This window comes from Crocodylus porosus, unplaced genomic scaffold, assembly GCF_001723895.1.
Source record: "Crocodylus porosus isolate Cpor-Errol unplaced genomic scaffold, CroPor_comp1, whole genome shotgun sequence".
Taxonomy (NCBI): Eukaryota; Metazoa; Chordata; order Crocodylia; family Crocodylidae; genus Crocodylus; species Crocodylus porosus.
In genome coordinates, this window is record NW_017728910.1 from 19,366,298 (window position 1) to 19,393,131 (window position 26,834).

A 26,834-nucleotide genomic window follows, 5' to 3' on the forward strand; every position below is an offset into this window, starting at 1 on the left:
GAAGCAGTGTTCCCTCTAAGCTGGCTCTAAGAGGGAATGCTGCTCGGAAGTGCCAGCAGTATGCCTAGAAGGGCCAGGGACATGCCCAGAAGGGCCAGCGGGACTTCTCCTGGCACCTCCACTCCACGGCTGGTGCTCTCGGGGAGACAGCAGCGCTCCTGCCTGCCCCCCCGCCTGCCGCCTAAGCAGGGAATGCTGCTGTGAGGGGGTGCACATCCACTGAGCTCTAGAAAGAATTGCCATTTGCAAAGTTTTAAAATTGAATTTTTGCCTGTTATCAAAAATAAAATTTTCAGAAAGTCTTTTTAATGAAGGAAATCAGAAATAAAAGGTCTTGTAATATAAAAACTGAACATTCCTCTAAGGAAATAAAATGCCTGATATACACAAATGGGACAGATGTTAGACAAACTTTTGGGCATGAAGTGCCCTTCTTCAGATCCAGGAAAGCGGCAAGTGTGGTGTAAGGTAAGTGTTTATTTAGATCAGGGCTATCAAACTGGCCACCTGTGGGCCATGTGGTCTGCAAAAGTTTTAATTTGTGGCACCCAGGCTCCCACCCAACTCTCCCCCTTCCTTCCATCATTCTTGCTGCAGCTGAGCTCTCCAGGTTCTCCCTCCTTCCTTCAGTTTTCACTTGCTGCCCTCACTTTAAGGGTGGGACAGCATGAGACTGCAGCCAGTGGCCTAAAGGTGAGGCCAGGCTGCCCATGTGGTGCAGTGCAGTTGGGTAGCCTGTGGCTGCACATATGTGGTGAGATGCAGTGAGAGGCCTGTGGCTTATGCTGGAGCAGCAGGTGGGGTGGATGGCCCTGATTTAGATGCTTCAGGTTGCATTTGCTTTTTTTCCAGGCCTGAAGAAGGGCACTTTAGGCCCAAAGCTTGTCTGATCTCTCTCCCACCTATACAGTTGTATATCACCCTCAAAAAACTTTGTTTCTTGCACACTTCCTGGACCATCATAGCTACAGCCCTCCAATCCTGCTACAGAAAAACATAATTATCTTGCTTTAAGACCAGATGCGAAGTTACATAAGCTTCAGTTCTAATAATCTTGATTTTCTTAACATCTGTTGGCACTCTGAACAGACTGTAATAAGCATAATGACTCTTGAGAGGTTCATTATTTCTGTTTTGCTTGTTTACCCCACTTTTCCAGTGGAATACCAGAGCAAAGCGCGAGAAATTGACAGAACTGATGTTTGAACATTACAACATCCCTGCTTTTTTCTTGTGTAAAACTGCAGTCCTGACAGCGTATCCTTGAAATGTTGGTCTACATGGTTTTTCGGTACCTACTGAAATCTTATGAAACGTGGGTATTAGTAGAATAAGATGAGTATACTTTTTTTCTCATCAAAATATATTCCTGTAATAACTGATATTCAGGAAACAGCTTCCATTTGTGCTATCACCTTAGTGTTAAGTTCTATAAATCTGCTGAAACTATTCTAGAAAATAACTTTTACACATGTATATCATATGCTGCATGTAACACTATACCTAAAATGGCTTTCTCAGGTAATGGAAGTGCTTAATTCCTGTCTCCCACAACTGATATCTGAGATTGAAGATATTCCGCCAGCAATGTTATAAATATCTTAAACTAATAACATTTACTTTTTTGAGCAGCAGTTCAAAATCCAAGTAAACTGGAAGCATTTTATTTAAAGATTTCTACTTGGTATGACACAGAAATTCTATCACTTCCATTCACACCTCAGAGAAGTTTACCAGTGTAAATTAAAACCTATCATCTGTGAGGTTGGTATATATTTTTTTATTATTATTATTTGTTCTTATCGGCAATCCCTCAATTTGAGGAAGCTCTCTGTTATGACTTATTGATGGGTCTTGAAGCGACTTGGGAGTCTAATCCTTGAGCCACAGATCCATCCACAGAAGCTGCAAGTCATTTCACAACGGAGAGTAGGCTGCAGGATGAAAATCCTGTCCTTTTTCTTCCCCTGCTCTCTCCCCCCTGCTTTGAGGACAGGATGCGTTACCTCAAAATGGGCTGCCACCTGGTTGAGGTTGGGGTGCCATTAGAGTTGGTTGGCAGCCAGCTCTTCCCAGCTCTTCAGTGATGTCATCTGTTTTCTTGAGGTATGCCTTCAAAGTGTCCTTACAGCGTTTTCTCAGGCCACCATGAGATCTCAGGCTGTTACAAAGCTGGGATAGAGCATTTGATTTGTGAATCAAGAGTCAGGTAAACGCACACAATGTCAAGTCCAGCAACATTGGTGCTTGAAGATCACCAACTCAATGCTGGTAACATTGGCTTCAGTGAGGATACTGGCATTCATGCAGAAATCTTCTCATTTGATGTGAAGAATTTTCTGCAGGCGTCATTGGTGATACTTCTTCAGGCTTGTGAGATGACAACAGTAAGTCACCCATGTTTCACAGCTGTAGAGAAGAGCAGGGATGATGACTGCATTGTAGACCTGGATCTTGGTGTCTTTCCAGAGATTGTGATGAATAAACACACACCAAAGCAATTTGCCAAAGGAGGCACTTGTGTGGAGATCTAGCACAGGATCCAGTGCACAAGTGTTCACTCTCAGAGGTGGCTACTGAGGTAGGGGAATTGCTCGACTACCTCTAGGGTCTTTCTGCTGATGGTAATTTGGAAGGGGGAGGGGTCACGTTCATGGCCTGGGCAGGCTGATGAAGCACTTTGGTCTTATCAATGGTGAGAGAGAAGTCCAAAGTATGGTAAGCTTTTCTGAAGAGATGCAGTGCAGTCTGGAGTCTTTCCTCAGTGTGTGCGAGGATGGCACAGTTGTTAGCATATTGACAGTCAAGGATAGTTGTTTGAATACTTTGTTCTGTGAATGAAAATGTCCCAGATTGAAGAATCCTTCATGTATTCAGTGTCAGTTCCAGAAGGAAGGTGATCCTTATTGAGAACCATGATGACTGTTGAATAAATGGAGAAGAGAGTTGGGGTGGTGATGCATCTTTGCTTGACCCCAGTTTGCATGACGAATGGATGTGTCTCTAATCTGCTACATAGAACGGTTTCAGACATCTGGTAGTGGGGAAGCCTCAAGACGGTGATATACTTTTCAGGACATCCAAATCTGGCCAGTACTTTCCACAGGGCTTTGTGATTGATAGATTCAAAGGCCTTAGTAAGGTCAGTGAAGCCTATATATGGGTCCTGATGTTGTTCCTGATGCTTTTTTTTGGATCCAGTGGGCAAAAAAGATCATGCCAATTGCCCATGGGATGGTCTGAAAACACACTGAGATTCTGGCAGGACTTTCCTTAGCAAGAGGTAGAACATGATTCAGGAGGATATGGGAGAGGATTTTCCTTGCTGTGGAAATGAGGAGAATATTTTTATAGTTCCCATACACAGATTTTTCTCCTGTTTTAAAGATTGTCGTGATAATGGTATTCCTCAGATACCTAGGGAATTCTTTGTTCCAAATTATAGAATAAATTTGTGGAGTTTGCATACCAGTTAATTACCACCGGTCTTGTAGATTTCAGCAGGTATGCCAATTTGGTTCAGTAGCTTTGTTCTTGGTTTTCTTGATGGCACACCAGACTTTTCATAGGATAGCAAGATTGGCAAGGGATCCCCTTTCAGGGTGTTTGGTGATGGACTCGATGTTGGTATCCATGCCAGTTGACTCATGGTTCAGGAAAGCCTGCCCCAAAGTGCTCGTTCCATTTAGCTTGGATAGTTTCATTGTCTTTGAGGAGCATCAAGTCATCCTGCAATTGCAAGAAAGTAGGAGCATGGAAAGTTGTGCTTTTGTTGCCTGGAAAAAGCTATGCATGTCATGTTTGTTAGCAGGGAGCTAGATCTCCTTGGCTTTATCTTGCCACCAGTGATTTCCTGGATCCTCCTTTGAGCTTCAGCTTCTAGGAGCGGATACATATCGTTCTTCTGTTGAGATGAGGTGTCATCTTGCCAAGCAGATTGAGCCCTTTTCTTCCAGTCCAGAAGGATTTGGACCTCAGTGCTGCTCTCACTGAACCAGTCTTGGTGTTGCTGAGTCCACAGGCCACATGGATGGCAGTTTTAAATCCCTTCCAGAGTTCCTCAGTGTTGCCTTCGTTTATGGACAGGGCAGAGAGCTTTTCATGAAGACACTGTTGGAGATCCTTGATGTTGAAAGTCCTTTGCATTGCTTTTGGTTGTTTTCAGTGTTTTGGAGTAAGATGGATGTTCATCATGGATCTGACAAGATGGTGATCTGTCCAACAGTCATTGGTTCCTTGCATGGGTCCTGCGATATGGACACCCATTTGATCATAGACTCTAATGATATAACAGTCAAAGAGGTGCCAGTGCTTAGAGTGAGGGTTTCTCCATGTAGTCTTGTATTTGTCTCTATGTCTGAAGATGGTGTTCGTGATAACGAGACCGTGCTCCGTGTATTTGCTCAGGAGGAGGATGCCATTGGAGTTGACTTTTACTTCTTCCTTCCCAGTGGTGCCACCCCAGAGTTCTAGGGTATGTCTGACTGGTGCTGAAATCACCTGAGGAGAATTATCTTGTCCTCCTTGCAAGTATTGTTCAGAACATGGTAAAGGTTGGAGTAGAACTGTTCTTTAACATCATTGCCAGTATCAAGGATTGGGGTGTATGCACTGAGGACAGTGGCATACCAGTTGTTGCTGAGCTTAAGACAGAGGGTCATAAGATGTTTGTTACTGCCCACAGGGAGCTTTGTAATATGACTGAGTTGATTCTTGATGTCGAAGCCAATGCTGTGAGTGCCTCAGTCCTGAGCTGGCTTCACTTTCCAGGAGGTGTAGTTTTTACCCTCTTCACTTATCTGACCCTCATCTAGTTGTCTCGTCTCACTCCGAGCTGCAGTGTTGATGTTGTATCTCACTAGTTCCCTGGAGAAAATGGCATTTCTTCTTTCTGGTCATTTGTTGTCTTGGTTATCCATTAAGATGCAAACTTGCCATTTTGCAAAAATCATTGTCATACATTTTTTGACCACAGGGAGAATGATCGTATTTGGATGAGATTATGCAGTCAGGAGCAGACGAGACGGCTTAGGTTTAAAGCACTTTTTCTAGCCGCTTCCCATGTTGGGTGTGCAGAGGGGATCCTGAATAGGACTGCTCAGACATGGTAGTTGCCAAATTGCATCCGTCTCAACCTAGGTGCAGGATGACCATCGGGCTACTGCAACCTGTGCGCAGATTTGTGGCTGCGGACTGCTGGATTCACTAGTCCGATCTCTGTCACCACTACACCATCACTGCAGGGCTTTTAAAGGTTGGTAAAGGGGAGAGCATGTTTTCTGTGGTAGAAGCCTACATGTGACCTGGTTTAACAGAAAGAAGCTGGTGTGCAAAAACAGCAACCACACAGTCTTGATGCAGAGATCAAGGGATGACAGGAGGCCTCCATCTTGCAGCCTTCTTTTGCCTTACAGCTGTTGAGATCCTGACATCTTCCACCTGATCTGCCGCTGAAGACTTGGGGTTGGATCATGATTTGTCTGGAACTTCCCTTTAGGCCTGTTTGCCAGGGGTGACCCTGCTAGGAGTGTGAGACTTGGTGACATAGCTCTGAGCATCATTGGGGGACACAAGCCTCTGCACCACAACAAGGTCTTGGTCCACCAGCGTAAATTAAAACCTATCAGCTGTGCGAGGTTGGTACTTTTTTTGTAGACAGTTACTGGAGGCTCACAATAAGTGGGTTGTAAAGTTTGAAGTAGGACTCTGGGGTTATCGTTCCTTATATTTGACAAAATTTTAAAACTTGTAGAGTCTTTTCTCCTTGACTCATCTGACTAGCTTTGCAAATGGCCGATCAACAGGCTTGATTTTGGATAGTGGAGCAACACATACCACGGCAATTCCAGTGCATGATGGATATGTACTTCAACAAGGTAAAGAGTTTTCACAGCTGGGTAACTTAATACTATGTTTGAAATCAAGAAATTTGGTTTTATTATTCCTACTGAAAGAAAATGTGGACACTTCAAATTGGGACAATTCTGTTTTGCTTATTAAGTAAGTGTTTAAACACATTCCAAAATTTTCTTGTAGGCATTGTAAAATCACCCCTGGCTGGCGACTTTATTACTATGCAATGCAGGGAACTGTTTCAGGAAATGAACATAGAGATAATTCCTCCATATATGATTGCATCAAAGGTGAGAAAGTAACTTGATTTTAAATAAGGGCTATATTTTGAGAAGCATAAAATGTTGACTGTCACTGAATGTTCCTACAATTGCAGGAAGCAGTTCGAGAGGGATCTCCCGCCAATTGGAAGAGAAAAGAGAAATTGCCTCAGGTCACAAGATCTTGGCACAATTATATGTGTAATGTAAGTAAATCTGTTCCTCTTTCCATGCCTCATGAAGGACTCCATTTGCAGATGTACAGTATTCTCAAACAAAAAGTTTCTAGCGAAAAAATGCAGTGTGATGTATTTTTCTGTGGTGGAGGGGAGGAGAAACTATTTAGGCTGTCTTTCAAAAATCAGTTTTACTGTTCTTTGTTTAGAGTAGTTTCTCGTATTTTGTCCCCTTGTTGAAATGCGCAGACTGAAATTTTAGGGTAATCTGGTTTGATTTGTTGGATAGGTTTGAATTGAGTTTATGCTAACGTATTCAATTAGATCCAGTTATTTAGTATTACAAGAAAATAGTTGTAAGGGTATAAGCAAGGAAGGAATATGGGTATGTCTTCACGTTTGTATCAAGTTACGGGAAACATCATATTGTTCCACATGTTCCCAACAAAGGAGTCGCTAGACTATAGTTTTGTAATCCGTAAACTCAGTTTCTCCCTTTCTACAGTTCCTTGGGGAGAAACTGAACAAGTCATTGAAAGTATACTGGACTGGTCTTTTATGTTGCCACAGTGATATAGATGAGCTCCTGCTCTGCACTTGCTTCCCAAGTAGTCCAAGTTTAAATATTCAGGCCTCAATTTAATTTTTTTAGTTCATTATCATCTAGTTTGTATTCACTGGCAGATATTCCCAAATAGACAGTTTGCTAAATATAAAAATTCATGATAGCTGTGGTAGAGCTCAGCCTTGGTTACAATAAAACTTTCAAATACTCCGCCTTTATTATATAAAGTGCCCTAGTGGCAAAGCTATTTATACCTTGTCTTCCAGCTTCTTTAGAACCTTTTGTGCTTGTGAGAAAAACAGGACAGAACGGGGCGGGGGGGGAGACCCAGCCACGTTCCCTTTTCTTCCCTCCCTCAAATGCTCACATCTTGTAGAGGTTCAGAATGCTTAGCTTCTAAGGTAGCTTACTACGCTAAATGTATATACTGAAATAATTTCACTTGAAGGGTGCTTGTGCCTGACAGCTTGCAAAGAACTTTTTTCCAACAACTCAGTTGGTCTAATAAAAGAGATCACATCTTGTCAAAGTAGCTTGCCTGCCTATGTCCTCAGACCAACTCGGCTACAACCAAAACCCCTAAATAAGCCATATAAATATGTAATCGGTTTCAAATATATATATATTTTAAAGGCTTTTTTCCTCGTTTCATATTATGTGAGGTTGACACTGGAATTACCTTTTGTTTTTCTCTCCATAGTGTGTAATTCAGGATTTCCAAGCTTCTGTCCTTCAAGTATCCGATTCAACCTATGATGAACAGTATGTCACTGTTTTCTCTGTAAAACTTTGCTGTGTGTATGGTGTGATGGATGTAAATGTCCTAAAAATGGAAGATGTACCTGTTTTAGCTCATTACAAAAGTTTGATGTTAGACGCAATCATTTTTTAGAGTTAGGAATACAGTGTATATCCGGATTTTAGAGATTGCATTTGACTTGCCAAGGTACAAGAAATTCTAGTATAGATTACCAAAAACACAGATCCTGTTGTTAACATGTTTGTGTTTTTTTAGACTTCGTGGTTTATATTTTTTTAAATTAGCTGCTGCACTGTACATATTGACAGAGAACAACAGAACTTAATGACTAATGCTCCATTATCTACCTGCAGGGTGGCTGCACAGATGCCGACAGTTCATTATGAGTTCCCCAATGGTTATAATTGTGACTTTGGTGCAGAACGTCTAAAAATTCCAGAAGGATTATTTGATCCTTCTAATGTAAAGGTAAAAAAAAATGAAAGTAGCACATACAGATATGCAAACATAATCTATTCAGTCTTTATAGTTTAGAGCTGCCTTTCCTTTGTTTGTTGTGGTGATGGAGAACATTTTTGTGCTCATATTTTGTCTTCTCTGGGGCTGCAACCTATGTCTGGGTGGAGGAGGAGAGCAAATCTAACTCAGGGTACCAGGTACTTGTTTAAATAAAGCTCTGTGGTGCTGAGATACCATAGTGACAAAGTAGACTGCAAATTGAGATAAATCTTTATCCCAGTCCTTGTTGGCTCTGGATAAGGAATAAATATTCATATATTGCTTTAATATGCCTTATTGTTTTGAAGCACTGACTCGTGGCTTAATAATTTTTTTCCAGGGCTTATCTGGCAATACAATGCTGGGTGTGAGCCATGTTGTCACCACAAGCGTTGGAATGTGCGATATAGACATCAGACCGGTGAGTGTCAGTCAGACATGGTTTATTTTCAGCAGAGATGTTCTTGTTTGGGATTTTCATAATTAAAATATATTGTAGTTGAAGACTGATGGACCTTCAGAGGTTATTTTATGGTGCTTGTAGCATTCACCTCTAAAAGCTGTGCATCTACAATGGGGAATACGTAAATATATATGACATGTCTGAGGATAGCTATTCCTATGTTTTGTCCAGTTCAGGTGATTAAAAGAGAAAGCATCTCATCGCAAATCATTCTACATTTTTGAGTCCATCCCCACCATCACCATCTGCTGAAGAGCATTGCCCATTTGGCTGCATGTGCTTCTGACCCTTGGCATATGGGATAACCCACTCCTCCTCCTTTCTTTATTTGTCAGGTTGTCATGATCTGGCCTATCAAGTCATCTTTTGTCTTTGTCTGCTGTATATGTAAAAATGTATCTGATTTGGGATGTACACTTTTTTTTTTCTTCATGAACAATTAGTTCCTCCTGTCGTCTCTGCAGTTGTTACATCTAGTTACAAGACAACTGGAAATTCAGTTGTATGGGGAATCATTCATTCATAGGTGTTTATAATATCTTGATATGAGCACAGACTAGAAACTAAAAAGTCAAACTACCAAATGGAAATCGTGTGGGATCAGTTTTCATACTACCTCCCCATACCCTTGTATAGGTTAATCATAAACTTCTTTCTTAAAGTAGATAAAGTTACTATTCATAGTACAATCTATTTTGTATGCTGAATTATATCTTATGTCAAGTAATATGTTATGTTTCTGGCTGTAAAGACTAGTGGCATTCTCTTTTTTAACTTTGTATTGGTAAAGAAATGCTCTCCAAATACATCCCAAATAAACTCTTGGGGTTTTGTTTTTTCTTCCCAGGGCCTTTATGGCAGTGTGATTGTAGCAGGAGGAAATACGCTTATACAGAGTTTTACAGACAGATTGAACAGGGAACTCTCTCAGAAAACCCCACCGGTAAGACTTCTTAAATTGTTATTTAAGGTGATTTTACTTCTGATTTCATTAGGAGCTCAATATTTAAAACGTTTTACCAAAAAAAAAAAAAAAATAGTAGATACTGTAGACTGACCAGCTTACAGAACCAGGAAAGCTGTAGCACCTCCATAGAGCTTTTATCCAAAGAGTTTATGTTGGACCAGTTAAGGAAAGACCTCACTATTCATGAAAGATACAAAGGGAATTAATGACAAATTTAGGATTACAGCTCTGGGACTTACAGAATCTGATATTGTGCTCAGACTGCTGAAGCCTCTTTATGGACAAAATTAGGGATACTTCCTATCTTTATTTAAAAAAAAATACAGGGCAGTTTGGAAATAAGTAATGTAGAAGAGGCTTGTGCAGGTACTTAAGTTGGTTTGAAAATACTGTTTTCCTACCTTTTCTGCTTGCAAGTAATAATTGTTGAAAACCTAACTATTTTTGAATGGTGGCAATTTCCTGTGACTATTAAGGCAAAATTCCTTTCAAGTTCTTGTTAGTTTTGTAGCCGAGATTGTTCTCTGGATCACATATACAATTTGCAGATGGACTGTTATCAGCAACCCATTTCTTACATTTAACAGACTTCCAAAGTGCAGGGCAGACAATCTTCATATCATGAAGGAAACAACAGAATTGGTCTCTTTGAATTGGCTGTAATAATGACTTTAGCGCATGTCCCAGGTTCTCTCCATCCCATCCCTTTCAGGGTTAAAAAGGGGCTTGAACCTTCAGCTGGACACCCCACTTTCAGTTTGATCTTGTTAACACATTTTTTCCCCCTCTGTTCAGAGCATGCGGCTCAAGTTGATAGCAAACAACACGACAGTGGAGCGGAGGTTTAGTTCATGGATTGGTGGTTCAATTTTGGCTTCTTTGGTAAGTACAGCCTGGGGAAAGGATCATTAGGTGAATAAAGAGACTCCTACTGAAGTAGCTTATGACTTCTGTAGCAGCTGCTACTCCCAGAGCAGTGACTAGTGCTGTATGTGGTAGGAGAGGGGATATTCATGGAAAGTACAGAATGTTCTATGCCTGAACTGAAGGTGGTTGAATTTAGCTTCTTTAACTCTTTGTAAGCAAGGAAAAAGATATGGGGTTCTTGAAGTATTCTTTTTACTGCATCTTTGGGCCTGATCTTGCAAGTGGTTTAGCACTTCAGTGATATAAATATGGCAGAGATGGTTAGCAATGTCTAGGAAACAAATGAAATAGTGTTGATAAGGTAGTTTTCCCTGTTCTTCTCTAAACCCCAGCCTTTTACCAAACCTAGTAGTAAGAGGCAGCAAGGCAGCCATGGCTTTATACAGGTTTTTGGAAAAAATGGAAAGCCTGGCTTATTTGTTCTGCTCTCAGCACATCATGTCCTAGTTGCAACTTTGATTCTCTTTTTTTTTTTTTTTTTGCAGGGTACTTTTCAGCAGATGTGGATCTCTAAGCAAGAGTATGAAGAAGGAGGAAAGCAGTGTGTAGAAAGGAAATGTCCTTAGACCTCTCACTGTGAGAAACTGCTGCCTTCCCAGTGCTCCTTATGTTTTATAGCTTTAGCATACTCAGGAATGGGACGGACTCTTTTTTGTAGTACTGTTTTTTAAATGCATCAAGCTCCATTTTAACAAACCTTTAGCTATTGTTTGAAAGGCCTAAGTGGTACTATCCCAAAATACGGAGGTTTGCATCCTTTCTAAAGCAATAATTCTTATAGCAAGCATTTTATAATTTTGTATAAATGTCTATTTCCTCTAAAATCTTTTTTCCTATGAATAGCTTTACAGGTTGACTCAGAGGCAAAAATCTTGCAAATGCCTTGCATCAGACTTATGAGATGTCTCATGTACCTTCACAGTAGTCTTCCTTGTTGATCTGTTGGCCTTAAGTGCTCTGATTTCTTTTAAAAAATAAATACAAATGACCCTGTTTTCAGAATTTGTTACTTCTGATTTTTTTCAGTTACTCTCCGCAACTACTTTTCTATGCACCAGTTGATTGAAAACTGTTTTCAGGATTTACGGATCTGTGTTAGCATGTTACAGCAGCCCTAGCTTGGTCATGAAAACATTGCATTCAATTTACAGGAATGCCATATGATGAAATGGTTGATGCCCAAAATTTAGGCTGTGTAGAAGTAAGTGACTTAATTTCTGTAAGTAACAGTCATCAACCTACTTCCTCATTCAGAGTTGTAAGGATTAATTTGCAGAATGACTTTGATATAGGTAAGGGATTATCAGTTTCAGAAGCTGGGAACTTAAGGAGAGAACTGACTGCTTGAAGTCTAAGTATTTCTGCTTGCTTGTGTTTCTACAGCTCATGACCAACTCCATGCTGGGTTTAGGCTCCACCCTTGTCATGATGAAACCTGATTTTTAACTTCCCTCTTGGAAAACAAGAAACAGTGGGGGTATATCTACACATGACATTGTGATGCAATAAATTCTGGAGCAATTCAAGCCAGAGTCAGCTGTTCCTGTGTGCAGTGTCTACATGTGCACCTGGAACAGCAGCAGTATGAGCAGGGTCAACCCTAGGCTCCAGGTAGCAGAGGGGCTGGCTAGGGCATCGGAGTGCTGAAGTGCAGAGCTCTGTGCCAGGTAGTCCCCGCACTTCAGCACCCTTATGCCCCAGTAAGCCTATGACCACCTACAAGTATATTTTGTTGTACTTAATTACTCTGCCGTAAGATAGTAGTGTTGTTGACAGTACTATCTCACAGCAGAGTTAATTTACTGTGCCCTAACAGTCAATGCCACAGTAATGTGCATGTACAGATGCACCCAATATAGACATCTGTTCTTTGACCAACTGAATGTCCATTTGAAAGTTTTGGGCACTTTACCAGTGTAATGTAACAATTGTTTTTTTAATGTAAAACTTAGGGCTGCTTGCAGACATTGAAAAACAAAACAAAAAACCCAAACTTTACTTTAAACTCAGGACATTTCCACATCAAGCCCAGCACATGCACAGAAGAGGCAGTGCGTTACTTTGACCTGGCTCACCCAACATCTGCGTAGATCAAGTGCTTCAGTGGGGCTTTTTTGGCGCTTTTATTCTAATAGCTGATTGAATCTTTAGTTAAAGTGCCAAAAAGTCCCACTGAAGCACCTGATGTATACAGATGCTGCAGAGCTGGGTAGAAATAATGCGCCACTTCTTCCAGTAAAGTGTGTTTGGAGGTTTGGTTCAGAAAAATCTGCAAGCAACCCAGATGGCCACCTAACGGCTTAAATGTCTGAAATCAGGGATGTCAAATTCACGTGCCCAAACTGTGGGGCTCCTTATGGGCTGGATCTGTGGGACAAGCTCCAACAGGGTCCCATAGCTCATAGGGCTTTGAAGCCATGGATTCTAGAGCAGGCCTGCCAGGTGCCCTGCAGACCGGATAGAGCAGTTCCATAGGCCATATGTTTGAAACCTGTTTTAAGTCATACGAGAAATACAAGAGGCAGTACGTTATATGTAAAGAGCTTCTTTAGTTCCCCAGCACATACCCCTTAGCTTTCCCTCACAACAAATGACTTCTGCAACATAGTTTGTCATCAGTTTGGATTGTTTTGGACTGAGTGCCTTTGCCAAGAACACTCTCTTAGCAGCTCTCCCAGAATGAGGTAGGATCCAGTGTCTGATTACAGCTGGAAGTATGACATACAAAACAGCAATTGTTCTGGCAGACTGTTTAAATGGTGAAAAAAAACTAGACTAACTTTACAATGTCAGAATCAATTTAATAAGCCGGAAAGAAACAACTTTATTTCAGCCTTCTGTATGTTTGCCATCAATTAAATATTACAAATTATGTCTTGCATCTTGGCAAAGGACAAGGAAAAAATTAAGATGTCTGTTCCCTCTCCTTGACTTTATGGTAGGAAGTATTAGGATGCAGACTACTGAGGTCTTAATTTCAGTTATTAATGTTTACAATCTTTAGTTATAGTGAGGGAGGGGCACAATGCAGATAGATTTTGTTTAAAACAAGAAAACCACAGTATGACTATAGTAATTTGCTTGAGAATTTTGCCTTGCTATCTTTTCTATTAAGATTTCTCATCTACTTAGATGAAAAGTTGTTGTTGTTTGTTCTTTGTGCTACATCGTGTTTTCTTAGTTACTTGATTCCAGTTTGATTCTGCCCCTTTTATAGACTGCTTTGTAGGTGGTCCTTTTAAGTATACTTGCTTGTTTCCTGGAAGGCTACAGTCTTTATGTACACAGTTATTCTACTTTAAATTCTAAGCCACCTCCACTTAAATGCAAGAAGTTTCAATGAGTGGGTGTTCATATTTCTCACCTCTTGTATGCCATGAAATGATCCTGGAGTTGAGGATGAATAAGCTTTCTTACTGTTTTGTTTGGTAAAAGTTTTGCCCAAATGGAAATGAACTCTCTTATACAACCACTGTCTGGAACAGCTCACTCAATTCAGTGTTGCTAGCTACTGAGAGAAGGCTGAATCTAGCCATCTTTCTTAGCTGTCAAAACTGTTACTTCCAGAGGGGTAGTGCTTTAAACTGCATCCTCAATCTTTATTTCTTAGGTACACTCTCTAAAAGTCCAAAGGTAGTTGAATATAATCAATCACATAATTATTTGTAATGGATTTTAGGGTTCTTATAATTACCTAGATGAGTTTAGTCTGCTCATATTACAGAGTGTTTGGTGCTACAAAATTTGGTTCTTTGGGATAGTAGATGCATTCAACAGGGGTGCACCAATAACGATTTTCTTCGTAGATACCAACAGCCAATTTTAACCAGCCATATTTGAGCCAATTTACAGGAATGCAGTCCAGCAGCTTGGAGGAGAAGCAAGTTGGTGGGCAGGGGTGCACACTGAGACTCCCATGGTGAGGGAGAGAGTGGGCCAGGGCCAGGGCCACCCAGGCAGGGTGGTGAATAGGACCCCTGGGCTGGGAGTGGGAGAGGAGACGCACAAGCAGCTTGGCAGCGGGGAGAGAAGGAGGGAGTGTATGGCTCCCCGCCACTGTGCATACCCTCAGGGGAAGCATGAGGGGGCCATGTGCGGGGTGGGCAGCAGTGCTGCTGGAAGGTGTGACTACAGTGAGGCTACAGGGAATCTTGGGGTGGCCACAGCCCCTCAAGCCTGCTGCCATCACCTACCCAGCACAGCCCCGGCCCAGCCTCCCCACCACGGCGGGCACACTGCCCTCACCCTGTGCACAAATCTGAGGGTGCACATGTCCCCTTGCCTCCCCCTGGGGGTGCACACAAACCTACCTCCCCTCCTTACCACCCAAGCTCTACTCTCATTCCTTTCCTCACTGTGGGCACCTCAATCTGCCCTCCTTCCCCACAGACTTCCTGGCTGGATGCTGCTCTCCATGCTGCTGGGCTGCATTCCTGGCTGCATGCATGATGCAGCTATGTGCTTGCACGTGGCATTTATTGGTAACATTATTGCCCAAAAAAGCCAATTGCCAATAATGTTAATTTTCCTGTTACTAGTGCTGATCCGATGTATCAGTGCACCTCTATCCAATATGTATCAATATTGGAACTCTGTACCAGTTCTAGCTAAGCATGATTTAGCAACTGCATGGAAAGGCTACTTTTTGTCAGTGGGGAAAAAGCTATCTACATTCATCTTATACACAATTCTTGGGACTACCTAAATGTTAACTTTCTTAAACTGATATATTTCATGTTTTTGTTCTATAAATTTACACAGTTAGTGTGAAACATTCCTGGTATAGAACAGTGACTATTTCTGCAAAATCCTCTCTCTTCATAGATCTTAGCTGGCAAAGTGATATTTAAGGTTATGGTTCTAAGCAGGAGTGACAAAGTACAGCCAGTAGCTTAAAAAGGAATGGAGCTCTGTTTTAATGTGAAGAGATGCTGTTAAGAGTGAGAAACTAAATCGAGATGTATACTTGTTTGTGTTAGCTTTTAAAAAAGATACAACACAGGCAATTGTAGACTACGGTCTGGCTGTCATTTGCCCATGTACTGGTGAATAAGCAGGAACAGTTCAGTTTTAGAGGAACTAATGTTGAAATAATATATTACTTGTTTCTAGGAAACTTATTTTAGAGTCAAGCTGCGCTGAGTCACATATTTTAAAAGTTTTGTGAAGGTCACCTGACCAGATCAGGATTCAATTTTAGGTTAAGGAACGACGTTTTTGGCTTATTGTCTCTGCTCCACAGTAAAAAAAACAAACAAACAAAAAATCAACACCACTTTGAGCACTCCACCATGATATATACTGGTTATAAAAAAAACGTATAATATATCAGGTTACATGAAACAGTGTAGATTCCTACAGTCACGGGTACTTGCACAAGCCTTCCAGGATGATGTTAACTCTGAGACTTTGCAGCCAGATGAGGGAATTTCTTTTGTAAAAGCTCCTGCTTCTTTCTTTCTAAGGTTTTCATCCTTGTCCGCTGACGCATTGCTTTTTCAATTTTCAGTCTGTAAGAGAGAATAACCTTATTACATTTTCACAGTACTCAATGCATCCTTTTCACAACTGCTCCTACCACTAGAATTTAGGTATGCAGTTTAATGCACTTACTAGACTGAGATAAGAATGCAGGTAAAGTCTGAATTAGTTTCAGTTTCACAGTAGCTAAGGTCAGGAGGCACCTGAACAGATCATGTAGCCTGACCCCCTGCCACAGGCAGGAATGAATGCTGGGTTCACAAGACCCCAGACAGGTGATCATCCAACCTCCTCTTGAATTTGCCCATGGTAGTGGCAACAACCGCTTCCCTGGGAAGCTGGTTCGATTTTTGGCCATCCTAACTGTCAAATATTGCCTTCTGATCTCTAACCTAAACCTATTCTTCATCAGCTTATTACCATTGTTCCTCATCACCCCAGGTGGTGCTGGGGAGAAAAAGGCTCTTCCTGTTTGCTGTTGATCTCCCCTGATGAGTTTGTAGGCAGCCACCAGGTTCCCCCCCTCAGCCTTCTTTTGCTGAGGCTGAACAGGTTCAGGTCCCTCAGTCTCTCCTCTGCTGCCCTTTCACCAAGTGGGTGGCCTTCCTGTGAACCCTCTCCAGGCTGGCCACATCCCTCTTGAAGTGTGGCACCCAGTACTGGACACAGTACTCCAACTGCGGCTTGACCAAAGTTGCATAGAGGGGGAGGATCACCTCTCTGGACTGGCTCAAGATGCATCTTTGGATGCATGACAAGGTATGGCTGGCCTTGCTGGCTGCAGTCTGGCATAGTTATTTTGGAGAGTCTGGCTTCTATTGATGTTCACTTGGTAACAGCAAAGAGAAGTTGGAAAAAACCAAACAGTATTATCAATGAGCCTGTTTTACAAGCTTGTTACGACTCCAGGGGCAGGATTCAAACTATTCTGATACTTGAAGCTATTACAAGCTGCCATTAGAGAAGAAAGGTGCCCTACTTCAGCAGGGAAGTACTAGATTCATTCCTCTGCCCAAAATGTTATGTGCATGTATATTTTATTAGCACTTTCCCACTGCTGTTCATCAGAAGGGCAATTTTACCACTACTTCAAAATGGTTTAAGTACGTTCACAGAAATAGCAACCTCTGTACTACACTACAGACTACGAGACAGCAAGGGGCCTGTAGCAGAAATAGCTGCTGAGTGAACAACTGTAATAAAACACAGAAGAGTCTCAGGTGAAAACAAAATATCTGAAGGCTGTGTCAGTTTAAAAAATGCACAGGAAAGTTGTTCTCTAAGTAACAAGTGATCTACTTTAAGACACATGCTTACTGTTGACTATTATTTGTCAGCAATTGCTTCCTCTGAATTACTGTTAAATTCAACTGATTGGTCAGAAAAGTGAAAGGACTAACACCTGTCGTGGTACTCAGTTGGTCTTTATCGTGACTTCTGTAATCATACTGAAAACTGTTCTCTCATCTACACTACAAGTTATAAACCAAGCAATGCCATCTCCAGGGGCAATTTTCCACATTAAATTCATCTTGGCTGGTTACAGACTTGTAGAATAGATTTGACTGCAAACTCTAGTACTAACAATAATTCTGTAAGGTCCCCTTGACTCTCGTCAAATTCTAGCAGAAGGTTGGAGCCAGGTGTGCAGAACACATGATTCTACACTTTTGATTTAGGATGCAAAATGTCTACAGTAGTAAGGGATAGGAGGGGAGGGGAGAAATTTAGCAAGGGTTTATGGAAGGTACTTGCTAGAAAAGCATTATTGCTGAATAAGCGTTTAACAATGAAACACAAGGAAATATCTCCTTGTATTTAGGGCAAGCACTTTAAATTGTAAATAAAACATATCAGGCCAGAGGGAAAAAATTGGTTTGAATGACTAATAGGGGCAGATAAGAAGGGGAACCATGAAAGAGAAACAGGGAATGCAAGTGAAAAGGCTGCAACAGGATCTGAGGGTGATAGTCTACTGCAGGGGAAGGAACACAAAATTACTGGACCTAAAAGCTAGTAATCTGGGGTGAAGTAGTTGAGTTTTTGCAGGAAGAGTGCAAGTAAACAAAGATGTCAGACAGAACCACATCAGTCTGACTAGAGGCATGAGATTCTGAAGTCCAAGATAGGGAGCCAATGATGAAACTTTTGGCGAAGCCACCAAAGGACATACTGAAATAACTGATGGGTAGTGAACAGCTAGCTAAACAAGGAGAAAACCAAGGGTTTACAGAAACAACAGGCAAAAGCCAAGAGCAAGGAATGAAATCCCAACCGGCATACATCTATATGTGTGCTTTACTCCCAAGTTGACTAATTAGCTCCGCAGTAAAGCATCATCATCTACATATGCTGGAATTAGGGCACAGTAAACTAATTAACCCTGCTGTAGGATAGTACTCTCAGGGATACACTAACTTGCAGTGGAGTACTTTGCTGCACTGAAACACATATGTAGACAGTGATGCCCAGTCAGCCCAGCCAGCTGGAGCCTGCTATGCTCTGGCTCAAATTGCTGCTGCCCCAGGTGCACATGTAGATGCTGTGCTTGTGAGCAGTTCACTCTGGCTCAAAGTGCTCCGCAGTTTATTACAGTGCATTAACTGCATGTGTAGATGCACCCAGGATGTTCAAAAGACTGCTTGTGCAATTAGTTGAAGCAACAGCAGTCCTAACCCATTGCTGATTTTTCAGCAGAAATACTTAGTGACTGAGTATGGTTGTACTGTTTTTCCCCTACTCTAAATCCTAGCTATAACAAATGAGCAGCTACAAGAGAAAAATCACTTGCTTTGTACATAAAAATAACATAACTGTGTATCTCTCAGACAGATAATTTTTCAGATGCTATAGAAAGAGACTACAGAAGCAAAGGAACAAAACAAATTATAATTAAAGTGACTAACAACTAATAACACATCACAACATCTACATGGTATTGGAAGCAGTCAAAAAGGTAAATTATCACAGGGCTCGTATAGAGCTGCTGAGTATAAGCAGGTGGTTTTTATGGAAATGCTAGGCAAGTCATTTAATTAAGATAATATTCAGAATGATATATGTGATTCAGGGTCATCAGGGCCTGTCTGAGATGGGAAACGTGCCACTGAAAGTAACCAAAATGCCATACTACTCAGCTTGTATGAAAGCTGCTCTACAAAAAAATCAGAATGATCCAAGTTATGGCTATATGTGCTATGACCAAAATGAAGATTTTTATAAGAGAAGGAAACTGAAGAGATGTCTTAGGGGTCAAAGCCTTCCATCAGAAAAGTTTGCGTGCACAGAACTAATGTGTGGCAGATGCTTTGTGAAAAGCATAGTCTTTGGATTGCTACCACTTCACAAAGCTAGAAACTATAATGCAAACAGGGATAATTCTTTTCACACTTCTAACAACAGTAAACTTGAGTTACATGTATGCTGTGTGGAAAGTCTTTTGCAATGGGTTGTGTCTGCTCTATGTAATATATTTATAACCCTGTGGTACTTTTCTTGCATTTCTTAGCCCAATTTTTTCATACTTACACTGGTTAACACACTAAACATCCCTAGCACAAACTTGTTAATATTTTTGGTAAAGAACTCTGGGTGGAGAAGTGTTAAACACTAAAGTGTTAGTGGACAGAATTTCTTTATGTAAAAGAAATGGATAGGAATGGAAAATAGCCTTAACAAAGATCTGGAAACTAAGTGGTGACAACATAAAGAAAAGGCATAAGATCCCAGGTATTTTTTACACAATTAACTGTTCCAAGAAATAATTCCGTACTGAACATTATTTGGCAATTTGAGGTCTATTCTGTGAACACTTAGACATGTGAGCTTTGAAGAGGTGAGTAATTCCATTAACAGCAAAGAGATTACTCACATGATTTCAATTTATTTTGAACTAAGTTTTTGACAGGATCAGTCCTTAACCATTTTTGTTCTATGTCACCTCTTTTTCCGTCCTACATAGAAAAAGTCAGTCCACAAACTCCAAAAAGCAGTTAATTGCAGGACCGTCCTTTGCAAGATAAAGAGAGGTAACTGGAACACAACCAGGAATTGGGCACAAAAATTCTGTTTAGTAAAAAACAGGCAAACAAAGCATCAAACAAAAAAATTGTTTTACCTGATGAAATGCTTTACTTCTGATGTGTAGAAGAATCTCTTCCTTTTGTATCTTGTGTTTAAGTACCAAGGTATGGGCCACTCCTTGAAAGTGTACCTGTCAATGAGAGGAAAAAGAAAATTAGTTACAGTATTAACAGGACTTCAGCTTCTGCATTTTAGTCCTCAGACTGCAACTAAGCTTGTTTTTTTAGTTCCAGTCTGAAGGAAATATGGCCTAGTTAGTAGCTCTTACAACTGGCAAACAGAGGTTCTGTTCTCAACTGCCAGTGGCTGGACAGGTGACCTTGAATGTATGGAGCACCCTGTGGCCCACTTTCCCCTTTGACAACATAAAAAATGCTTTCAAAATTCCTTAAACCAAATGGCAAATGCTACATAAGTGCCAACAATCAGCATTCACATTACATTATTTGTTAAAAGATAAGGAAGTTCCTTCATGAGTGTACTTGCAATTCTATCTTAGTTAAAGCTGGTAAAGCTATTTGAGTTATGGTATCATAGAACTATTTAAAAATGTTATTATTCCATGGATATGTTAGATTTGATACATGTTAGATTGGGGTGGCCAAAATACGGCCTGTGGGCTGTATCCAGCCTGTGAACTGATCCTGGCTAACTGCCACAGGGAGCCTGAGAAAGGAGGGCTGAGCCCTGCTCTGCCCTGTAGCAGCCAGGGCCAGGCTGGGCAGAGCGCAGCCTTCTCTGTCCCCTGCACACTCCCCCTGCATCCATTCCCTTCCCCACCCAGCGGGTGCTGCAGTATGTACCTGGTATCATAAAGATAAGCACAGTGGTTTGCCTAGCCAGTACTCTATTAAACAACCATAAAGGTGACAAACAGGTCAGAACAATCAGAATTTACAGCAGTGAAGCCATCTTCATATTATCTTTCCATCTACAGCGTATATTCTACAACTGTCGGAGACACAGTACAATGTATTCATTCCTCAGTGTGGGGGGAATACAGTATTACTACTCTGTCACTGTGTTAGCTGGGCACTGGCAGTGCCCTTGTCTTCCTTGTTTTTTACCTGTGATCAGAGATTCATGGCATTTCCAATTTGGTGCTCTATGCTTGTGTGTGAGGGTTTGAAAGCGGTGATTTCAGGAATCTTTGGGTAAACAGCTGCCTGCAAATGCACGGGGCTCGACTTGTTGGCCCAAGAGACCCTCTTTCTAGTCTTGTTTTTTGTAGTCTTGCAATGTGAGTAGGGAAAGACCAAAACCATAGCACAACTTGGGAATGGTATATAATTTGGGTCTGTATGCACAGTGAACCTGAACAGTGTTTCATCTCTGTCACAGGACTGCCATGCTGTAACTAGACCCCCTAACAGGGTAGGGTTTACAGTCTAGATCAGTGGTTCCTAAACAGTGGTCTACAGATTCCACAGGACCTTACATTCCATTACAGCTTTCAGTTAAAAATGTAGTAAGGGTGAATGATGGCCCTAGGGAGTGGAAGACTATTTTGTGGCCTGATTTGTACAAAAAGTTTGGGAACCACTCTGGAACCAAACAATGTGTGTGCACACACATGCATGCACATAATTGCAAGACAGTGGTTATAACAAGGTTAGGTATTATTAACAACTCAGGAGAGCTGCCAGCCATTAAACACTATCCACAAACACATAAATAAATATTGTCTTTCCCTTCTCTATAGTAATTATGCTTTGTTCTTGATAATAAGAAAAAGATCCTCTTCCCACAAAGATAAAGCCAATAAAAGAAAAGGGTAGTCATATAATGCCTGTTTTTATAGTACTGAACTCCCCTCCCCCAAAATTTCAAGTACATAGTACAGTATTCCTTTTTCCCATACCAGTGGGTACGTCCTAAGAAGTCCCGTCTCCATTCCCCAGGTCTGCTTTTTTCCTGACCAGTTTGTAAAAGTCGTAGAGCAGTTTCTCTTTCTTCAACAACGTCGTCTATTCTTTTCATGGAAGTTTCTACCTGAAAACAGAACAAATTTTGACATAAGACTCGTGATACCAAAGCTATCAAATTGAGCATAAACTTCTACGCAATGTTAGGAGCACATTATAATTGCTGGTAACAGTCTATAATCTTAATAATCTCACAACTATGAAAAGCAGTAAACTCAGTCAACCCCTACTTTGCCAGTAAGAACCAACATTTTGAACAGTGATCTAAATATTCACTATATAGTCATTCCAATTATCTGATTGGAAGCGGGGTGAGGATGGGGCATTGGCAAACTGTGGATTCAGTTAAGGGCTTTGCCAGCTAAGGTTCAGTCTAAACCAGGGGGAGGCAATTATTTTGGGCGGAGGGCTGCTTACTGAGTTTTGACAAGCCATTGAGGGCCACATGACAAGCAGCCAGGGGCAGATAAATATTAATTTTCTAAATTTTTTAGGGGCCCCGTGGGCTGAATAGAATGGTCTGGTGGGCTGCATCCAGCCCGTGGGCTGCATTTTGCCCACCCGGGTCTAAACAGAGAGTTAACATTGCTTAGGAGGAAGTAGCTGAAATATATGCAAAGGTCCTTTCTGCTTCTAGCACAGGTTTTTATGGAGTTGTTAATTACTCTGGTTTGCAATTCTAGGGATCTTATTAGATGATCAGAAAACAACCAGACCATTGCATCTCATCAGAAGCATTTCTAGCTAGCAAACTTATTACCATAGTCTCTACTTTCATCAACTTGGAAGATTATTAGAATGCTTTCTGCCCAAGGCAGCATCTTAACCGTCTGGGAAACTGTTGCTGATGAGGGAACTCCACTTATTTAGTTATCCCAAGGCTCTAAGAATTTCTTTTGCTGCACAAGGCTTAATATACTGGTATTGTACAGCACCCTACAAGGCCCAATGAGCCCTTTAATTGCAAGACCTCCCTTCTATGCAAGTATCATTGCAGTTCAGAGCTGCTAAATGCTGATGGTGTGACTGATGGATGCAGAAGACACAGGCCGGAACAGGGGTCTACCTAGCACTAGTAGAGAGACTACGCAAATTAAAAACAGAACTTGCTGTGAAATTCAAATTAATGGTTTTAGAGCCCCCACATGTTCTAAATATTTAGAAAATGTGAGCTCCTGTTAAAAAAAAAAAAGCATTGCAAGATAGGGAGGGGGAGAGACTGTCTGAAGAGACAGGAAGGATGAAGAGCTTCAGATGAAATTTTATATTACTGCCCTGGGCAAAGTGTATAACTGGGTTTTTTTTTACTGATTTTCTTTTATGGAAAAGCCTATTAAAATTATACAGGGAACTGCACAGAGATCTGGAAGTGCTGCATATTTCACACAACACATTTTACTTGCTATGATTATTTTAGCTTATGTGAAAAAATTACCTTTTCTAATCGCTCTGGACTTGGCATGGGTACTCTTTGTCGTTTTGCTTCTTGCTGTAAAGTTAAAAGCATGTTTTTCTCTTTCAGCAGGACATACCTGAATCAAAGAACACAACAGTATAGTCAAGTCAACTGAGTGGGAGATTATGTTTAGTGGCAGAAACAGCCTTGCTGTTAACATGATAAAATGGGCATATTTATTCCAAAAGTACAAAGCACCCTGCCAAGACATACTAACCAAAGTTTGTGCAAGTCTTCGTTACTCTTGCCTCTTAGTTGCGTTATTTTCCAAGCATCACCTATAAAAACAGTAGCCATAAGAAAGTTACTTAATGGACAACAGTTCCACTTCCCAAAAGAATGCACTTCTACTTGCAGATCGTGCTTGTTTAGTACCACCTGACAAATTACAGGCACCAACTTTTGCAGGTTTTCCTTGCAGATAACCTTAAAGTGTTGGATTAAACCCAACCTTAGCTGGACTATGAGACCATACTCAGACGTGAGTTAGAGCGATATAAAGAGTGCAGGTTAGAAAAAATACCTGCACCATCTATATAAAGACGGAGAAAAAACAGCTTTAGAGATAGCATTACTTCCTTAACAAAGTTCTATGTGCAACGCAGGTAGTCCTCAACTTACAACATTTCACACTTATAAAGTTTATAAATTGACGCCCTGTTTCAACTTTACAACGCTTGATCCGAGGCCACGCCAGCAAATAAGTCTCTGTGTCACCCATCTCCCTGGAGAACATCTGTCCAAAACTTCCTTGGACACTTTCTTTAAGAAAGCAGATAAGACTCCTGAGAAGACTCCAGCAAGAACCCGTCAAAAAGTCTAGCAAAATCTCCTCAAAGAAGTCCTTCCAAATCAATGATTGCTATTTACAATATAAATACATGAAGGTAGCTACATTATTCATCTATAATTCATCGAGTACAAAAATTCTGGGTTATTTTTGGTAAAAATAGGGCATCAGGCCTCGGTTCAGGAACTAGTCCCCCATTTATAACATTGTTTCCTTTGGGAAAATTGGTTCTGAGTTACGACATTTCGACTTTTGACGCGTTTCCCAGGAACCAATTGTGTCCCAAGTCTGAGAACCGCCTGTATTAAAAACACAGCTCTGCCTGCTACGAACTGTCTGTCACCATATAAATAAAGGCTTGAAAGATTTCACTCCCATCCTGCATTTATACGGGGGGGGGAAGGTGTTAACACCTACCAATACCTCCTAAAACCCAGCCCGCAAACATCTATGTTGGTTGACGGAAATACATCAAAGGCTGGAATACACCTCACCAGATTTCACTCTCAATTCTCCCCAGTTTTTCTCGTCGTCAAAAAACTCTTCCAGCCCCCTGCAGCACGACGTGGCGTGCAGACACCTGCGCGCTCCCTGCGGGACGCCCCGCGGCAGCGGGCTCAGGGCGGAACTGCAAAGGAAGAGAGTAAAGCATGGGACGCACCACGTGCCACCCTGTCCCGCCTCCCACCAGGAGCCCCCGCACCCGACGAGGCCTACCCGGGGCTCGGCAGGGCCCGCAGCGCCGCCGACACCCGCAGGGCACCTGTGAGGTGTCGGTACAGCGAAGCCGCCACCGCCGCCGCCATTCCACCAGCCCCCACAATGCCCCACGCCACCAGCCTGCAGCTCCACAATGCCCCGCGCCGCCCGGAAGGAGTGCCCTCAGAGGACGTGCCCGGCTGCAAGATGGCGGCGCCGCGGCCTCGCCCTGCTCGGCACTAAGCGAGCGGCGGCCCCGCCCTGCTGCCAGGGTCAGGCATGGCAGCTATGAGCCTGCTCCGGCGGGTCGCGGGGGCGCTGGGGGCGCGCTGGGTGCTGGGCCGCGGCCGTCCGCCCCTGCCCTCTGGCAATGCCGGCGGCCTCAGTGGTACGGGCTGGGGGTGACCTTGACATTGAGGGGTGGGTTCCTCCTCCCTGCAGGCCCACGCAGGCCCAGGGCTACCCTAGCTCCCTCGCCGGCAGCCGCAGGGGCAGGGGGGCGGCTCGCATGGCATGGCCCAGTGTGGGCCGCACATTGGACGCCCCTGCGGCGCCCGGCCCTCGAATGCGAAAGTTTGTGATGCTATGACCCCAATTCGTTTTGCAGCTCCGGTGCGATATAGCAGCGAGGGGAAAAAGATGTTTTATATCAGGCCGTCCGCCTACTACGACAAGCGGTTTTTTCGCTTGCTGGTGAGTTTTTAAAATATATCTATATTTTAGTTCGGGGCGGTTGGGGCTCAGAGTAATATAAGTCTCATCTATAAATAGCTGGCTGTATTTTATGGCGAGGGAACGTGATTATTCCCTCGGTGGGACTCATCGGGGCTAGGGTCCTTGGTGACTTTTAACCATTATCCATGTGGAAAAAGTTGCTGGCCTTGTGTCTTTGGGGTACAAGCCAAATGGAAGACAAGGCAAAAAGGTCATGGTGGCCGTGTGTTTGTGGTGGCGATGGCTGTCCATCGTGTTAATTGAATTGACTCCCTTGAATTTTCCTAGACTGCAGGCACGTATAGCGTGTCGGTATAGATCAGGTGTCGGCAACCGATGGCACGCGTGCCCAGCGTGGCACGTCGCATGGTTTTTATTGGCAAGGGGTGGGAAGAGGCACGCCCAGATTAGGCAGCACATGGCCGCCTGGGAATAACCTTGTGCTGCTGCTGACCCCTGCCACCGCTGGACCCCAGCCCCAGAACACCACCAGCCTCAGCCAGGTAAGAGCCCCTGGCCCCAACCCCACGCTGCTGGCCACGTGCCGTCAGCAGCCCCAGCTGGCACCACTGTCTCTGCAGACCCTGGGCTTGGCCGTGTGCTGCCGGCAGGCCTGACCCCAGCCGGCACCATTGCCACTGTGGGCCCCGGCCCAGTACTGTTAAAATGTATTTTAAGTTAATTTCAGTAAACTTACTGTTAGAGGAACACCGATAGATTGGTTGCCTATCAGATCAGTGCCAATAAAAGGGAAATTTACATTATTGGCTATCTCCTTTTTTTGGCTGTTGTAATCAATAATGCTTACTGATAATTACACCTTCTGGCCAGGGTCCTGGACACCTGGCTTTCCTCTCCCCAGTGGGGCCAGTGCCCAAGATGCCTGGGTTCCCTCAGGAAATGGCGGGTTTCCCCTTGAAGGCGGGCAGTATTCTAGCCTTTAAGGGGTCCTGCTTGAGGCTTCCAGGAGCCCGACGCAGGGGCCGCTGCGTGCATGTGTGCAACTGCACATGTGCATGTGCCCCAGAGCACAGCCAGGAAGCACAGGGAGCAGCTGTTTGCAGGTTAAGTCTCTGGAGGTGAGGGCCAATGTGGGGGAGGGGGGCAGATTGAGGTCCCCAAGGTGAGAGAGGAAGTGGGGCTGCTGCCTAGCCAAGGCAGTGCATGGGACCTGGGGCCAGGGTGGGGAGCAGGATGGAGCCACAGGCAGCTTGTCG

General features: G+C 42.7%; 3 protein-coding genes across 4 annotated transcripts in view; 2 read left to right on the plus strand and 1 right to left on the minus strand.

The window, feature by feature from the left end:
* Nucleotides 1-11,471, plus strand: part of ACTL6A (actin like 6A) — a 15,009-nt gene extending 3,538 nt beyond the window's left edge. The window contains exons 5-14 of the mRNA XM_019532762.1: nt 1,160-1,257; nt 5,782-5,876; nt 6,037-6,143; nt 6,230-6,319; nt 7,555-7,616; nt 7,968-8,082; nt 8,453-8,533; nt 9,423-9,518; nt 10,338-10,424; nt 10,955-11,471. Coding sequence (XP_019388307.1) covers nt 1,160-1,257; nt 5,782-5,876; nt 6,037-6,143; nt 6,230-6,319; nt 7,555-7,616; nt 7,968-8,082; nt 8,453-8,533; nt 9,423-9,518; nt 10,338-10,424; nt 10,955-11,035 — 912 coding nt within the window. The 3' untranslated portion in view covers nt 11,036-11,471. The remainder of the gene's footprint in view (nt 1-1,159; nt 1,258-5,781; nt 5,877-6,036; nt 6,144-6,229; nt 6,320-7,554; nt 7,617-7,967; nt 8,083-8,452; nt 8,534-9,422; nt 9,519-10,337; nt 10,425-10,954) is intronic.
* MRPL47 (mitochondrial ribosomal protein L47) overlaps nt 1-25,031 on the minus strand; it is a 30,896-nt gene extending 5,865 nt beyond the window's left edge. Inside the window, exons 1-8 of one of the 2 annotated variants that reach the window (XR_002100623.1) lie at nt 24,922-25,031; nt 24,699-24,832; nt 23,632-23,692; nt 23,394-23,490; nt 21,895-22,025; nt 20,068-20,163; nt 15,468-15,979; nt 2,552-2,562 (exon numbers count right to left, since the gene is read on the minus strand). Coding sequence is in view for 1 of the 2 variants with exons in the window: in XM_019532765.1 (XP_019388310.1) it covers nt 15,865-15,979; nt 20,068-20,163; nt 21,895-22,025; nt 23,394-23,490; nt 23,632-23,692; nt 24,699-24,832; nt 24,922-25,010 (723 nt within the window). In the remaining variant the exon portion in view is untranslated. Of the gene's footprint in view, nt 1-2,551; nt 2,563-15,361; nt 15,980-20,067; nt 20,164-21,894; nt 22,026-23,393; nt 23,491-23,631; nt 23,693-24,698; nt 24,833-24,921 lie in introns of those variants that run through there. The other variant, XM_019532765.1, reaches the window with a different exon arrangement.
* A 136-nt stretch (nt 25,032-25,167) lies between these two features.
* NDUFB5 (NADH:ubiquinone oxidoreductase subunit B5) overlaps nt 25,168-26,834 on the plus strand; it is a 6,588-nt gene continuing 4,921 nt past the window's right edge. Inside the window, exons 1-2 of the mRNA XM_019532766.1 lie at nt 25,168-25,291; nt 25,511-25,596. Coding sequence (XP_019388311.1) covers nt 25,183-25,291; nt 25,511-25,596 — 195 coding nt within the window. The 5' untranslated portion in view covers nt 25,168-25,182. The remainder of the gene's footprint in view (nt 25,292-25,510; nt 25,597-26,834) is intronic.